The sequence below is a fragment of the Heterodontus francisci genome, chromosome 6, assembly GCF_036365525.1.
Source record: "Heterodontus francisci isolate sHetFra1 chromosome 6, sHetFra1.hap1, whole genome shotgun sequence".
Lineage (NCBI taxonomy): Eukaryota > Metazoa > Chordata > Chondrichthyes > Heterodontiformes > Heterodontidae > Heterodontus > Heterodontus francisci.
The window spans coordinates 46,189,402-46,206,983 of NC_090376.1; the positions used below are offsets into that span (position 1 = coordinate 46,189,402).

At 40.0% G+C, this 17,582-nt stretch overlaps 1 protein-coding gene across 6 annotated transcripts in view; it reads left to right on the forward strand.

Annotated features, from left to right (window-relative positions):
• The window catches only part of rnf6 (ring finger protein (C3H2C3 type) 6), a 58,183-nt gene extending 40,818 nt beyond the window's left edge, over window positions 1-17,365 (forward strand). For all 6 annotated transcript variants that reach the window (XM_068033598.1, XM_068033597.1, XM_068033599.1 and 3 more), the window contains 3 exons: window positions 2,740-2,953; window positions 7,109-7,219; window positions 13,122-17,365. In XM_068033598.1, coding sequence (XP_067889699.1) covers window positions 2,740-2,953; window positions 7,109-7,219; window positions 13,122-14,941 — 2,145 coding nt within the window. In that variant the 3' untranslated portion in view covers window positions 14,942-17,365. The remainder of the gene's footprint in view (window positions 1-2,739; window positions 2,954-7,108; window positions 7,220-13,121) is intronic.
• The last annotated feature ends 217 nt before the right edge of the window (window positions 17,366-17,582 follow it).

Genomic DNA, 17,582 nt, shown 5'->3' on the forward strand with positions numbered 1-17,582 from the left:
AATGACCTGTCGATTCAGTCTAAGGGTTCGTACGCTGTGTATCTTTGGGAACTGATGTCTTTTGTTTTGACGTGATTTGTTTGTTCAAGTTATCTGAGACAGATTTATCCTGGGGTAGTGGTTTTGATTGACACATCTGGGGTGGAGATGTGGCTCAGCCTTAGGACCAAGGGCAGAGAAACTGATGTTTTTTTTGGCTGTTTAATAGATAGCTCTGTGATCAAATGCCTCCAACTGTGGATATATCTACAGCTGCCTGAGGCCAGTGCAAAAACTGGTCTATTCTGATGTGGAGTGTTTTGTCATATAAGTGTGAAACAGTTGAGGTTCAATTTTATGTTTAGTGATAGCTTGGGTAAATGTTGATATGGAGAACAATAAATCCTATAAACTAGTGTAAATGTGCTGTTGAGCAATGTTCATTTACCTCTTCTATGTTAAAGAACTATGTAAAGCATGACAGATCTTTCAGTAGCATTTGCAGACCTAAAACGTTTTAAAAAGTTTTAAGTTTCAAGAACCTAGAACTCGCTCTAAGCTGAGAAAAGAAAAGGCAAGAAAAACTAGCAGTTGTCAAAAATTGAATTGAAGCCAGGAAAGATTAGTAACAGGAACTTGTAGAAGGAAAAGCATTTTCAAAGGCACGCAGAAGTAGCATGGAACACTAAATGGTGGAAGACAGGTGTTGTGGGTTTGGTGGGGATGGGAAGGTTGGAGGTAGAGCAGGAACAGCCAATAGAATTACTCGAAGATACTCTATGCTTTCAGAAATCAGTTTACTTCAGCATAGAACGGGACAAACTGAAGCAAGAGAAGAAGAAATTAATGAATAGTTATTCTATACATCCGTTATGCGGGAGGACAGTTCCTAGAAGGTGTCCTGGAACTGATGCTCAACCAATAGTGCTTTTGTAGAAATAGATATGAGGATTTGCAGCTATTGAGCTAATGAAGCTCCATCTTGTGGTAGACGTGTGTATCTGTGTCACAGTGGTGATACCCAATACAGAACAAATTATATATATTGTGACATGGAAATAGGCTAATTGGACTATAAGACCTGTTTCTGTATTGTAATTTCTGTAATACTAGCTAAAATAAAGATGTGTGATATGAGATGTTTCTGAAGGAAAAATAAAAATAAATTGCTCCATTAAGTAATATCTGCCAGAGTAGTTTTTGGAAAAGATAATCACAGCTGATCTTTTATTGTGTTTTCTAATGGGTAAGTCCATCCTATTGTTGCATACTAAAGCATATTATAAATCTACACTGATATATTTTTCATTTGTTATGCTCTTTGCTTTGTTGGTGAAAGGCAGTCTGGGAAAAATGTTTTGTGTAAAGCTTCTTGTCAAGTTCCCCTTTCTACCACTTCCTCCCACCTCCCTGCCATGAAATGTTGACTCTGTTTATTGGGGTATAATTCCACGGTTCTCACCCAATTGGCCATTAATATGTGATCCAATATGAGCCAAGACAGTAAATATTGAAAAATGTTTGGTTGCAGGATGCATCACAGCTAAGCTGAATCTTATCACTTGACCAAAACACCAACTTAGAGCAGGGGTAGCTGAATCGTAACCAGGAGGAGAAACTGCCTGATATTTTCCCTTCCCTGGTACCTTAACTAGCTAAAGCATTCAGGTGGGGAGGCATCTGCATCAGAAATTCTGCTCAACTACTTGAAATTCACCTGCCAGTAGGTGTTACAGTGCTGCAGGGTAGTTTGCCTTCCACCCATTTGTTGAGTACTGTGGCTCAGCGCTGCAGTACATAGAGTTATAGAAAGGTTGCGGCACAGAAGGAGGCCATTCAGCCCATCGTGTTTGCGCCAGCTGAAAAAACTAGTCGCCCAATCTAATCCCACCTGCCAGCACCTGGTCCCGTAGCCTTGCAGGTTGCAGCACTTCAGGTGAATGTCCAGGTACCTTTTTAAAAGAGTTGAGGGTTTCTGCCTCCACCACCGATCCGAGCAGTGAATTCCAGACACCCACCACCCTCTGGGTGAAAAAGTTTTCCCTCATGTCCCCTCTAATCCTTCTACCAATCACCTTAAATCTGTGCCCCCTGGTAATTGACCTATCTGCTAGGGGAAACCGATTCTTCCTGTCTATCTAGGCCCCTCATAATTTTGTGCACCTCAATTAAGCCACCCCTCAGCCTCCTCTGTTCTAGGGAAAACAACCCTAGCCAATCCAATCTTTCCTCATAGCTGAAACTTTCAAGCCCTGACAACATTCTTGTAAATCTCCTCTGTACTCTCTCCAGAGCAATTATGTCCTACCTGTAATGTGGTGACCAGAACTGTACACAATACTCCAGTTGTTGCCTAACCAGATCGACCAGCAAAATGTCACTGGAGCTTGCAAGTCAAATCGCCTCCCCTTTATTATATATTCTGCCATCAAACAATCTATTGTCTCTCCCTAATCCAATCTGTTATCAAGACTTATAGAACAGAACAGGAAATTTTGAATTGCAGACATTCCTGCTGAAATAGATGAGGAATGACTGGGCCTTGGTATTTTACATTTCTATCAACTATTCCCAAGATCAGCATTAAGCTAAAAATAGCTAAACTGTAAATATATCATGGACTTAATGTAGTTTTGAACTTTTGATCCATTTTTGTATATTGCTTGTTTGATAACCAGGAAACATGTATTGTGTTTCCTACTTTGGGGAATGATGACCATTTTGTGAGATGTAACTTTGCCTTATTGGTTGCTTTTGCAGCTAGTTGGAATCCCCAGCACCATGGACCGTCCTAATCCTGCCAATCTCAGAGGAGATCAACAGTCTCCTGCAGAAAATATCAATCGCAGCGAAGATGAGCGTAGCCGGCAGTTGGAGCGCCTGAGCCGAGAGGAAGCGTACTATCAGTTTATCAATGACCTGAGTGAGGAGGACTACCGCCTTATGAGAGACAGCAACCTTCTTGGCACTCCGGGTAAGCTATTAGCATTTCCCAGAGAACCAGAAGTTTCAAAAAAAAGGAATGATACTGTGTTGGATTTTCAAATCAAGCAAACATATCATGCCTTAAACAAACTTAGTAGCTCTGTTTTAAAATATGCTTTGCAACTTCATGAGTAACCCTCAAAGAAATTTTGACAAATATAGCCAGAGTATGATAGATCTGATCTGTACTAGCAAGAATTTCTGCTAATATGGATCAAAAGAAATGTTGTCAGATTATACAGTCTCCTCTCATTTTCCCAATTTTAAAACTGTGTAACTGACATTCTCAGTAATTACTTTTTTCCTATGCTCTTTAGCCATTTAAAATCCTAGCTAATTCTTCTAATTTCCTTTTTGAATTACTTTGTCTTGTTTTTTTCATTCTCTCCACTTTTGGTGGTGTCTGATATTATGAACTCTGGCCCTTCAGTATGGTTTCTCACGTGAAACAAATGTAATTTGTTTTACATTTCTTAACTAACATTTTGAGATTTGGAGTATCATTTCCTGTTGATGTAATGCCTCTAGATGTAATGCAGTACTATGTACTGTATGCTTCTCCACAATTGTAGAAATTCGAAACTTTGCCACAATTTTGTGCTTGAAATGAAGATGGATTTTTTAATTGAACTGTTGCATTGATTTTAATGTCCTCAGTCACTGAGGCAAGTGCTAGTAAACATGGCACATGAAGATATGTACATGCCTACATATGCTAACTTTAATACTTTTAATCTATTTGTTACTCCTTTCCAATCTAGATTGAATGTAGGTTGAAAGGTTGCAAGCATATACGTCAGAAAATGTATTGTTTGACTCATTATCTACTCTACTTCAGTAATGTAATTCCCTATTCTGTATGCATTGCCGTTGCTGCTCCACACTGACTGGATATATTACCGAGTATGCTGACATCCCAAGCTCTTTCAGCTTCCCTGTAGCTAATGCATAGCGTATGTGTATCAGCCATGTTTTTTCCCCCATGTGTAGTATCTCTCACTTATCCTTACTGAATTTCATTTGCCACTATTCAGCTTGGTTAGATTTTTCTCCAGAAAAATGTTTATTGATTTGTTATTTAGCTTTCGTTCTTCTTGACACACCAAATGAGGTGTTGATACAAGCTGGCGTGCTAATGCTTTATGGGAGAGTTTTTCACCAAAGTGGTAACAAGAACTACACATAAATTCTTCTTCTTCTTTCTTTCTTCTTTCTTTTGGGCCTCCTTATCTCGAGAGACAATGGATACGCGCCTGGAGGTGGTCAGTGGTTTGTGAAGCAGCGCCTGGAGTGGCTATAAAGGCCAATTCTGGAGTGACAGGCTCTTCCACAGGTGCTGCAGAGAAATTTGTTTGTTGGGGCTGTTGCACAGTTGCACATAAATATCATGCATCATAAAAGACACACGTTCTGTGTATAGCTCATCAGAGCAAGACATTTTAGTTCAAATCCATTAAACGGTGCCTCCCTCTCAAAAGAAAAAAGTGGACCAAAAATGATGTCTTGCTTTATGGATCCAAACATGGTCATGTCATGAAATCAACTGCACCAACAGTCTACTCATAATGGTTTACAATTTAGAAAAGATTTAAAACTCAGAGGGATTCATTTGAAATATTCACGAGTCATGGTCTCTTGCCATGGCTCTGGTCAACATTGACTGGTATCCGTGATATATATCGGGTAATTTTAAGATTTAGAGTGGTTGAGGTGTTGTGTGGTGGGGTGGGTAGAGGAGAGGATCCAATTCATGGTAATAAATTTTGTGGGTACACAACTCATTATCATGACACATGGTTGTTTATGCTCTGGAATGAAGGACTATACCAGCCTGCTGCAGAAAAGGATGTACTACTATTGGAATGGGAGATATTTATTTTCCACCATTTCAGTTAGACTTCCATGTGACTGTGATGGCAGTCATCTGGTTGCGCTGCTCGCATAAGTGCAGATGTACCTGTTCACCCTTCAATCAGTGTACCCAGAGCATTTTGAGAGAGAGAGAGCCGGACAGAGATTTTGTAAATTAGGAAACAGTGTTCGATAGCTATTGTTTTTACTGCTGTCTAAATGTTATACTGCGGATTAATATATTCAGCAATATTTATTTTAGCTGAAAGTACAAGCAGCCTTGGGATGCACAAAATATTCATGATCTGCATATGAACTTGGCCATTCTGCCACTGAATATACCCTTAAATGAGACTTGTTCTCCTTGTCATCACTAACTCTGCATGCCCAATATGTACTTTGTTTTTGTTTCCCCTGTAAACTACTGCTTAGCAGATGGCTGATTATTTCTGAACTGCCCTTGTATGTTACCATGTGACAGCCGCAGCACTCAGCTTTTGGTTTATCAGGGCAAAGTGCCAGAAGCCATTGCCATGGAGGGTCCAACATCTTTGAGTTACTTGACCTGAGCTGTCCAACACAATGAGTTGCTAACTTGAGGCATAACATTTGGGTGAATCATTCTGTGCATCCATTGCAGGCTGCAGGCCTTCAGGCATGGGACAATCCAAAGGACATTCATAAGCCTTGAGAAAGTTGTTTTCTTCTTCCTTTGATCCTCCCTCTTTTCTTTTTCCCACATGCAACCTTGCAAAATTTGCAAAACCATCTCGTGCATTTGGCTGAAATCTTCCACCTGTCTTTGACTGTGGAGCTGTTTGAATATTTGACAATCGATGTAGGAACCGTCACAAGTCTTTGATTAGATACGCCTATATGTCTAAAACTTAGGCCACTGATGCAATTGCAGTTGTCTTGTCAGATAAAGTTTTATCAATGGTGGCTGACAATGCAGTCATTTAGTTGTCCAACACCACATGGACGTTGGAGAAGGAGCTTTACATCCTTCCCATTCTTCCCACGGTCACGCTGTAACAAACATAAAGTGCTGCAGATACCCTACTGTTGCTTCAGAACTCAAATTTGAAGACTAGCACATTGAGTTTTCTGACCATCTACAATGCAATAGACGCTAAGACCTACATCACCTACGACCTTGCACCGATCTCAATAGTTCCACTTTGACCAGTGGGGATGCCATGTCTTCACTGAGTAAATTCTCATATAGTGGCGATTCGCTATGCATGCCTGATGCATGTTTACATTTTTGCTACTGGATTATAATGGGGTGCATCGTCTCAGACTCCAGATGGTCCAATTTCATCAGTGTTGAGAGAAAGGATGTACATTAGTATTTTAAACCAGCATCGCCAGTATAGTTAACACATCTTTAGTAAACATTTACTATATAGCAGTGCATCAGCATTGGAACTATTATTAGATCTCTAATTTCTGAGTGTACATTACATTCTTGAAGGCATATCAAAGTTAACAAAATGCTTGCCAGAATCAACAGTGGAGTCTCTAACTTTAGTTTAGTTCAGTTCACTTCTTGCTGATCTGGGTAGTACTCCTTTCCAGTGTCTGCAGCTCTGGGGTCGTTTTGACAGTGATTGAGTGCAGTCTTTTTAAAATAGTTTTCATGTTTATTAAGCCTCTTTCTTACTTGCTGTTAGTCTTTTTGCTCATATAGGTTACATTCAATTGTCATCTGCTATACTTCCACATTTTTTGTTGGGATAGAACATAGTGTGAAATATTGCTGTTCTTTTGTCCATGACTCTATTCAGATTTAGCCTCTTGCTATATGAAGTGATTTTTCTGAGACCTTTATTGCCATTTTATAATTAGCTGCAGGAGAGTAATTCCTGCATGTTGGCATATAAGGGATCAGATGCTTAACTTAGGCGTTAAACTCTGATGATTGTGACTTTGTGCTGATTGGGTGTCATTACTTCATGCCAGTAAATTAAATTGATGCATATTAAATTTGCTATGTTTCTGCCAGTGCAATAAATCACCATTTACTATGTACAACTGTCTGAAATATCTTGATCACAGGTCGGAAAATCTGTCCACAAATCCTGATTCCAAGTGAGTTGAAGTAGCTTAGATATGAATATAACCTGTTGCCTTTTATTACAAACATTCAAAAGAAACATTTGCAATTTCTTCTCAAACTGAGCCAAAATGTAACCATTTTATTTTGAACTTCTGCTGTACTTTATCAAGAACACAGATGCAAGTGTCCTTGATTATGTTCAACCTTTATTCTATTCCTCTGTTGCTTCAGGTGAAATTACAGCAGAAGAACTACAACAACGTTTGAATGGTGCTAAGGAGCAATTAATAACACAGAACAGCCTGGGCAACAGTGAAGGTGAACAAACTAGTCAGAACCAAGGCAAGTTTTTAGTCTGTGGGTTCAATTATAATCTTGATCTTGATGACTATTTTCTGTACAGCAGTGCAAAAAGGTAATGCTGGAGTCTTGCAACATATTTACACTTTTAGTTGGTAAGCATGACGAAGACCAGCTTTGACTTTTTTGGGTGGAGTTGTGAGGATTTGTTACCAGGAAAATGCGCAACAGCAAAGGGACCTCTGTCAAAAGGTAGTAAAGGATTTGCGGCTTACCTTTTTTTTTTCAAGCACATGAAATGGCTTGCAGTTTCTGATACTTCCAAATAGTGAAGAAATGGGGAAGAAAATCAGCCCCTTGCCATTCTTTCACCAGACTTCCTCCTCTTCCACCTTTTCTATATAATCCTTCAGCAGTCTCTGTCAATCATTATTTACTGCTTCAGTGGTGTGTACAAGATGCCATTCTATAAGCACTGAACTTTCAGCATTGGAGCAGATGGACCACTTTTGGTGGTTGAGGTTGCAGATGAAGTAGGGTAGAACGAGGTTCATGTGGAACATAAACACCAGCATTGACCAGTTCGGCCAAATGGCCTGTTAATGTGGTGTAGGTTCTATGTATTCTGTTTTGCCTTCAGCAGGTGTTGATTTTAATATTTTGGAACAGTGGGAGGCGGGGTGATTTGCCCTTTGGCATTAGGATGAGGCAGATAACTCCAGCAGACATCAGTGACACCAACAGAGGAATTTTGCAAATGAGAAGCATTAACTTATTATAGGACATGAGCACTTAACTGAATGTTACGCTGAGTTTTCCCAAGTTTCTGCTGATTCTCAGGTTTGGTGGAGTGGTGGGTTGTAGAATTTATCTTCTCAAATTCCAGTTATAATGAAGATTGAGGAGTCAGTCACACTTGCATGGCAACTGAATGTGGTTATCCATTTGCAGTTGTATCCTGCAGCGATTGGTGTCTTATGGAAGGATCCTGCAAAGAATAAAGATGGTTTTGTGCTGGCTACATTTAGTGTTCAAACTGAAATAAAATGGTATTTGTTTTTAATTTGGACAAAACTTCTGTGAACAGTAATGCATGGGTTAGAATATAGCACTAATATAAAATAAAAACCAGAAACGCTGGAAATACTCAGCAGGTCTGGCAGCATCTGTGGAGAGAAGCAGAGTTAACATTTCAGATCAGTGACCCTTCTTCAGAGTTCTGAAACGTTAACTCTGCTTCTCTCTCCACAGATGATGCCAGACCTGCTGAGTATTTCCAGCATTTCTGGTTTTTATTTCAGATTTCCCGCATCTGCAGTATTTTGCTTTTATTTTAGAATACAGCATAGCTGTTTTGTTATTTATCAAAATGAAAATAGGAAATGTAAATATACATGGGAAGAAACAAAATAGAAGTTTACCTCAAAGTTCTATCAGTGTAATCTTGGAATATGAAGTATCAACTCAACTGTATTTCTAGATGAGAAATGTTTTCCTTCTGAGGGTCGTGAGTCTTTGGAACTCTCTTCCTCAAAAGGCAGTGGAAGCAGAGTCTTTGAATATTTTTAAGGCAGAGGTAGATTCTTGATAAGCAAGCGGGTAAAAGGTTATCTGGAGTTGGCGGGAATGTGGAGTTGAGTTTACAATCAGATCAGCCATGATCTTGTTGAATGGCGGAGCAGGGCTGAGTGGCCTACTCCTGCTCCTAATTCGTATGTTTGTATGCAAGAACAAATTTGCCGAGAAATTATGGAGAGGTGCAAAAACTATAGAGTAGTTATAATGGGGACATTAATTATCCTAAGATAAACTGGGATAGCAACAACATAAAGGGCAGAGAGGGGGAAAAGTTTCTGAAGTGTGTTCAGGAGCATTTTCTTGATCAGTATGTTTCCAGTCCAACAAGAAAGGAGGCATTGCTGGATGTGGTTTTGGGAAATGAGGTGGGACAAGTGGATCAAGTGTCAGTTTAGGAGACACTGATCATAGAGTCTTAAGATTTAGGTTAACAATACAAAAGAACAAGGAGCAAGCCAGAGTAAACATGATTAATTGGGGGAGGGCCAATTTCAATGGGGAGAGAATGGATTTGGCCCAGGTAAATTGGGAACAAAAATTAGCAGATAAAACTGTAATTGAGCAGTGGGCTGCCTTTAAAGAGGAGATAATTCAGTTACAGTCGACCTACATTCCCATGTGGGGAGAAAGGTAGAGCAAACAAAGCCAGAGCTCCCTGGATGACGAAAGAGATGGAGAGTATGATGAAGTAGAACAAAGGTGCGTATGACAGATGTCAAGTTGATAATACAAGTGAGAACCACGCTGAATATAGAACGTTCAGAGGGGAAGTGACAAAAGAAATAAGAGCAGCAAAGCGAGTGTGTGGAAGCCAACATAAAAGCGAATCCAAAAGACTACTATAAGCAGTAAAAGGGTGGTAAAAGCAAGAGTAGGGCCAATTAGGGACCACAAAGGAGGATGGGGGGAATGGCTGAGGTACTAGATGACTCCTTTGCATTTGTCTTTATCAAGGAAGATGTTGCCAAAGTTGCAGTGAAAGAGGAGGTAGTTGAGATACTGGATGGGCTAAAAATTGATAGAGGAGTTATTAGAAAAGCTGACAGTACTTAAAGTTGATAAATCACCAGGACCGGATCAAATGCATCCAAGAATGCTGAGGAAAGTAAGGGTGGAAATTGCAGAGGCGCTGGCCACGATCTTCCAATCCTCCTTAGATAATAGGGGTGATGCCAGAGGACTTGACAATTGCAAGTCTTACACCTTTGTTCACAAAAGGGCCTAAAGTTAAGCCCAGCAATTACAGGCCAGTCAGTTTAACCTCTGGTGGGAAAGCATTTCGAAACAATGATTCAGGACAAAATTAACAATCATTTGGACAAGTGTGGATTAATTAAGGGGAGACGGCATGGATTTGTTGAGGGCAAATCGTGTTTAACTAATTTGATTGAGTTTTATTGATGAGGTAACGGAGATGGTTCATGTGGTGTACATGGTTCTCCAAAAGGAGTTTGTTGAAGTGCCACAAAACAGGCTTGTCAGCAAAGTTGAGGCCCATGGAATAAAGGATAGTGGCAGCATAGCTGAGTGACAGGAAACAGAGAGTAGTAGTGAATGATTGTCAGACGAGAGGAAGCTGTCCCCAGGGGTCAGTAATAGGACCACTGCTTTTCTTGATCTATATTGATGACCTAGATTTGGGTGTGCAGGGCACAATTTCAAAATTTGCAGATGACACAAAACTTGCAAGTATTGTGACCTATGAGGAGGATAGTGATGAACTTCAAGAGGACGTTGGCTGGTGGAATGGGTGGGTATGTGGCAGTTGCAGTTCAATGCAGAGAAGTATGAGTTAATACATTTTGGTATGGAATGCGGAAAGGCAATGTAAAAGAAAGATACAATTCTAAAGAGCTGCAGGAGCAGAGGGACCTGGGCGTGTATGTGCACCAATCGTTGAAGATGGCAGGGCAAGTTGAGAAAGTGGTTAAAAAGGCATATGGGATGCTGGGCTTTATAAGTAAAGGCATAGTGTACAAAAACAAGGAAGTTATGAACTTTATAAAACACTGTTTTGGCCTCAACTGGAGTTGGTGTTCAATTCTGGGCACAACGCTTCAGAAAGGATGCGAAGGCATTGAAGAGGGTGCAGAAAAGATTTACAAGGATGGTTCCAGGGATGAGGAACTTCAGTTACAAGGATAGATTAGAGAAGCTGGGGTTGTTCTCCTTGGAGAAGAGAAGTTTAAGAGACGCTCAAAATCACGAGAGGTTTGGACAGGGAGAAATTCTTCCCATTGGTGGAAGGGTCGAGAACCAGAGGACACCAATTTAAAATGATTGGCAAAAGAAACAACAGCGACATGAAAATCTTTTTTACGCAGCGAGTGTTTAGGGTCTGGAATGTGCTGCCTGAGAGACTGGTGAAGGCCGATTCAATCGTGACTTTCAAAAGGGAATTGGATAATTATCTGAAGAAAAAAATTTGCAGGGCCACAGGGAAAAGGCAGGAATGTGGGACTAGCTGAGTTGCTCTTGGAGAGAGCCGGAATGGGCATGATGGGCCATATGGCCTCCTTCTCTATTGTAACCATTCTTTAGTTCTATATACATTAATATCTTTAAACTTCGCATGTCTTGTTTGTTTTTCTCAATAATAAATTATTGTATTCTGAACCAAATAAAAACTTCTTTCTCCATTCTGCATCCTCCACACACTGCAAGAATACAGCATAGGATGTTAAAGTTGGAGGCCACATGAGTGCAAATGTATTTTGATATTGCAGGTAGATAGTGCTGAGCATGTCCGTCCGAAGGCTCGGGGCCTGATCCACTGCACCAGTTCATTTTTTTCTAAATTGAAAATGTTATGCTCTTCACATTAGTCCCCTTACCACCAGAGTTCAGGAATTATTCAGCCTTTGTTCAAAACTAGGCTAAATTGGATGGCGTATCAAACATTGTTATTTAATCTGGCAAGTCTGGACTTCTGTATTTCTTTTTCAGGTTTTCAAAGGTGTTGTTACCAGTTAGCACCAAGTGATAAACCTTCTCGAACAGAAATATGCAAAACAACAGCTGTGCTCTTTAGCTGTTACAGCAGTACCATTATTGATCAATACTATGCTTCTTTGGTCGCTATTGAGAAAGCAAGTAAAACTGCACGAAAAATCAGACTGCACATTAGTCTAGAAGAAACTAAGGTGCAGCTTGGAATTTTACACTCAATGAAGAGTGTGCCACAACAGAGCTGAGGTCATATGCTCTGCTGAGGAGTACTGACCATTACATTGGTGCATCAAAACAAGCTATGTGCTTTCACAGTTAGATCAGCACATCTGCAGCAAAGGTTTAAATATTATGGCGACATGCAACAATCCATTCATGATTGTATGATATTTACAATTGTGATTGCACGGTGTTCACAACTGATATATAAAATGCTTGGGGCAAAGCATGATACCATGACCCCTAGTTCCATGCATTGTTTCATGACACATCTGATTTGCATCCTTGGTGTTTTTATGCAATCTATTTGGAAATGATCTCCAGTTAGTCCCTCACTGAGACCTTAATTTAACTGTTTATAGATTAAGTACCCATTTTCTGAACCGTCTCAAATGTGAGAATTTAAAATTTCTTGCATGAAATCTGCATTGTAGTTAGAATAGCATTACAGAATTCATGAACTACAGTCCCTTATTGTAGATTAGTTGTATTTGATTTGGTATTCCAACAAGATAATTCTTGAGACTACAATATAAAAGTCAGAACTTGGAACTCTGTTATAGCCTTGCACACAGCAAAAGAGAAAACTGCAAATACTGGGAATTTGAAATAAAAAATAGAAAATGCTGGAAATGCAAAGCATAGCTTACCTTCTCTTTCCATATACTGACAGGTTTGCTGTGTATGTATCTGTGCTAAGTGGCTGATTTAGTTCCAGTCAGAATGAACTGGTATAAAAACACTAAGTGCTGGAAATACACAGCAGGTCTGGCAGTATCTGTGGACAGAGAAACCGTGTTAACGTTTCAGGTCTGTAACCTTTCATTAATTCTGCTAGACCTGCTGTGTTTTTTCCAGCACTTAGTGTTTTTATTTCAGATTTCCAGCATCTGAAGTATTTTGCTTTTATTATCAGAATGAACTGGTGCTGTGGCACTGTTCCTGAAGTTCAGCGCTGTGAAGCAGTGGAATATCTCATGTGGCACCACCTATCTGCAATATTATAATGAGCACTTGATTTCATAATCTATCAAGCTCGGCTCTGCTCTTATGTATGAAGGAGGTATATCTTTTGAACAATGAACGAAACCCAACCATGTATGCTATCTAATTTATTAGCAAGTGATTATAATCTTACCAAAAGAATTAGCAAATCTTTGTCTCAATTTAATGTAATGCATTTTGTTTCCCTGTATAGGCTCTGACACACCAGGTGAAAGTTCCAATAGCGATTCCCTTCTCGAGTGGCTTAACACATTTAGGCGCACAGGGAATGCCACCCGCAGTGGACAGAGTGGGAACCAGACGTGGAGAGCTGTTAGTCGGACAAACCCCAACAGTGGCGAGTTTCGCTTCAGCCTAGAAATCAACATTAATCATGAGCATGAAGCTGGTAGTGCTCCGTCTTTGGACACATCTACACAAGAAAATAACAGAAACAGAAACATAGAAAATGCTCAACCACAAAATTTGTTGAATCCTGTTGCTAGTCGTACAAGAAGTCGAACTCGAGCTGATGAGCGGACAAACTCTGAAGGTAATTTAGGAGGCACAGTGAGGGATGTAGAGGTAGAAACCATGGATGTTGCTCCACCTTTAGCCCAAAGAAGTATCGGAAGTGGAACTATTGAAAGAACCACAAGTAGGCAGAGGCCCAGGAGGCAAAGTACGAATCGACAAGCAGCTTTAAATGTAGTTGGTGAACGACGAATTGGTAGACGAAGAGCAGAACGGCATAGTGTTAGAACAATACATGAAGAGGATCAGCAAGGTCGGAGTGAACCTGCAGAGTTACAAAGGGACAGCGCTCAAACCACTGAGAGAGAGAGCGATGTGCTCAGGCAAATGGAACAACGCAGATCTTCTAGGAATTTACAAAACAGACGAAGTCGATCACCCTTGCGTAGAGACAGTGTTACTGTAAATTCTTCGGACCGGCCAGTATCCCAGCAGGAGGATTATTTGCAGCAGAGACCAAGCGCTAGAAGGCAACGGACAATGGACCAATCCACCATGACTACTGAGGAACTGCAGGCTGTTGGTAGCAGTCCTGTACAGTCATCAGCTGGTGGAGTGCTTAGACAAGAAGCTATGGATGAAGGAGATGTAAACCATTCCAGTGCATCCTCTGTAGCTGTTCGAAGGCACCCAACTATTATGTTAGATCTTCAGGTTCGAAGGATACGTCCTGGAGAAAACAGAGATCGTGACAGTATTGCTAATAGGACTCGATCCCGTGTCCGGATGGCAGAAAATACAGTTACTTTTGAAAGTGACAGTGGTGGTTTCCGCCGTACCATCTCACGATCTGAACTTGCAGGTATTAGGACTTATGTTAGCACTATCCGTATACCTCTGCGCAGGATATCTGAAACTGGCCTTGGTGAGCCATCATCCATAGCCCTGAGGTCAATACTTCGTCAGATTATGACAGGATTTGGTGAACTGAGCTCTCTAATGGAGAATGATTCTGATTCTGAACTTAACCAAAGAGTTCAGCAGAACCCATCTGATAGCTTTGATTCAATTAGCTCACAGACTAGTCCAAACAGCAATCTCTCTAATCCAAATAATGAATCAACTGACACAGTAACAGGAGACCGATCAGCAAGTGAGCAAGTGGATGAGAGCATGCAGAATGAAAACCTCGATAATGCTGCTGAAAGCAGAGACACCAGACAAAGTCGAGACACAAATAGTTTAGTAGAAAATGGTACCCTGCCAATATTACGGCTTGCTCACTTCTTTTTGTTGAATGACGATGATGAAGAGGAGCGCCAGAGAGGTCTGACCAAAGAACAAATTGACAATCTTTTGACCCGGAATTATGGAAACATTAGTGCAGAGAATGAAGTCAGTAAAACCTGCAGTGTATGTATTAACGAGTATGCAGTTGGGAACAAGCTTAGACGACTACCTTGTGCACATGAATTTCATATTCATTGTATTGACCGATGGCTTTCTGAAAACTCCACTTGTCCTATTTGTCGACAGCCTATCTTGGGAGCCAGTAATTGATTGGGGAGGGGGTTGTACACAAGCATCTTGTCCATTTTGGAAACTTTAAAGCACTAAAAACATGAGTTATAGGAATTTGTAAAACAAATGTTATAGATTCTATTATAGAACCATGAAATACATTCTTATTGCTTCTTGCTGAAGCTTTTATTTTTTTAGACGTTTTTCGTTGAGCTGAGCACTTTGTCATTGGAATGATTGGAACTGAAAAGTGAGCCAAGCTGAAGTATATTATTGTACATGATTAATCATATCTAATACATTTGTAGATGCAATTATGGTTTATAGTGTGCTATTTTTGTTACAGGATAACCGTGCAGATTAACATAAGGAAATTGTCATTCAGTCTAATAGTACAAATCATCTGATGAGCAGAATTAAATTGCCCTTAATCTTAGTTTGATATATAAAATAAAACTTTACAGATTGATAAAATGAGCTTGGTATTCTGCAAATAAAACATGCAAATGTTTGCAAGGGAATAGATTAATTTTTCTGCCAACTTGCAATGAAACTTGTTGATATTTACCATAGACTTTACTTTAAATTTGGAACCAATAATCCTAATAAAGAATCATTTGATGTACTTTTTGACAATATGTGCCTAAGAATGCAATGAGATTTTGTGCCACTGTCTCCTATCTGCCCCCCACCACACACCCCCAATCCTTGAAAAAGTTTTCACTTTATGCAGTATTGACGTAAAATAGGCAAACATGGTAACTCAGAAACTGGTTTACCAGAAAATCTGGCATAACTCTCATTTTCAGAATTTTCCTGAGGTCAGTGGTCACAGCTTAGCACTGTTTTCCAAATTTATCAGCACCTCAAATGGAAGGGGCTGTTCTCATCTTGTGGTTTTGGTGAGGCAGCGTGTTTTAAGAAGTTCTTTCTGCAGCTTCGAAAGCACCTGGAAAGAAGAGCTGTTCTTGCAGTTGGATTTTATTTTTCTGAAGTGGAAAGCATAATATAAAAATACCCTAATTATTTAGTAGCTTGGAAAACTACATCCTGTATCATAAAATTAAACAATTAGGGAAAAGGAGATGTGGGTTCCAGGATCATGTGATAGTTTGGAAAGATGGTTAGCCTTCTGGAGAGTTATTTGTCCAATGACTTCTGGACCAAGAGATTGTCATTTGTATAAAGGTCATGGTACATTATGCAACAGCAACTTGCCAGTAATGCTTTCCCATTTCTCCCTCAGCCAGATTGGCCACCTCTATCAGCTCAGAGTGGAACAGTCCAAGGACGTTTTCACAGACTCCTTCAGTACTGTTCTTGGTTTATCCACGAAGGGGTGCACTATTTTACTGGGGTTGATTTTTGCCAAATTCAGCACTAGTGGAGCAATAATGGTCTCAAAATGGAGTCAGTAGCCTTGCCCCTTAAATACTGACACTCTGCCTGTTGCTACTTTCACCAGGGTCTACCGCTGGGTCGTCAACACCTGCTTGCTTCAGCTGGTCAATCGGGATCCTATAACATACAATGCCATTTTAAGTTAGAACTGGTTGGATCATGCGCTGTGCACTCTCCAACCAGTTTCAGTAACAGTAGAGACAAAGAGACCCTGAAAGGTAAGTTTCAGATTATTTTGGGGGGAACCAAGAAAACTTAAAACTGCTTCAGTCTCTCCAGAAGGGGCAAGCTGCTGGTTACTCTGCCAATTGGCTGCTTGAAAGTTAAAGTTGACCCCACTGTCTGTTCGTAACAGCAGTTTCCCTCTCAACAAGAAGTTCAACATCAGAAAAGGCTCCAATTTAAAGGCTGTAGAGGTAGTCACATCCTAGTTTCCTCATGAAGAATGTAAAACTTGAACTTTTAAGAACTGGTCCTTTTCTGAAGGGTCGTTGAAAATATTTGCTCTGGTTATAAGCATTTTTTCTATCTTTATTGATCCACAAGTGTTGCTGCAGGTCCTTCAGGATGACAATCACATAGCTAAAACAGGTGTGGTCTCTGACCCTGGAGGGCACATTTTTTTATTGTTTCATCCATGTGTATGAGTTTTAGATAAAATTTGCCACTAAGTGAGATTAGCTCATTTGCCACAGACCAGTGATCAAACCTGGGGTATTCCTATTCTCTCTAGTTCAACACCAAATTGCTTTAGTGCATTTGCCCACAACAGGAAAGCTGTTTTTACATTCTTGATTTCTTTTTCCTAATTGTCAGCCATTGATGTGTGTGTGTGTGTGTGTGTAGATATAAAATTTTCAGTATGGCAGTTTATACACACGTCTGCATCTAAGCATTGCAAATTATTAAAAATATCCATGTATACATAATGTTCTATCTAAATGAGAATCTGATTCATGAAATTGCAAGTATATTTGCTATTGATAATGAAGCATATTTTCCATTGTTACCCTCAAATTTGAATTTGCATTATCATAAGATTATATTAAATTATTTTTATTGTATGTTCACAGATCACCAGACCTCCTTAAAGAGCCCTACTCTACTCATTCTTGTTAATACGAGTTCAATATATTTTAGTCCCGATTACATTCACATTGTGCAGCAGAAATAAAGGCTGGTACTTGGAATTACAGCAGGGGATAAAACAAGTGATATCAGATCAGTTGTCCAGAAGGAAATGCGGTACTGTCTGTTCTTTGTCCATTCCAACATTGAA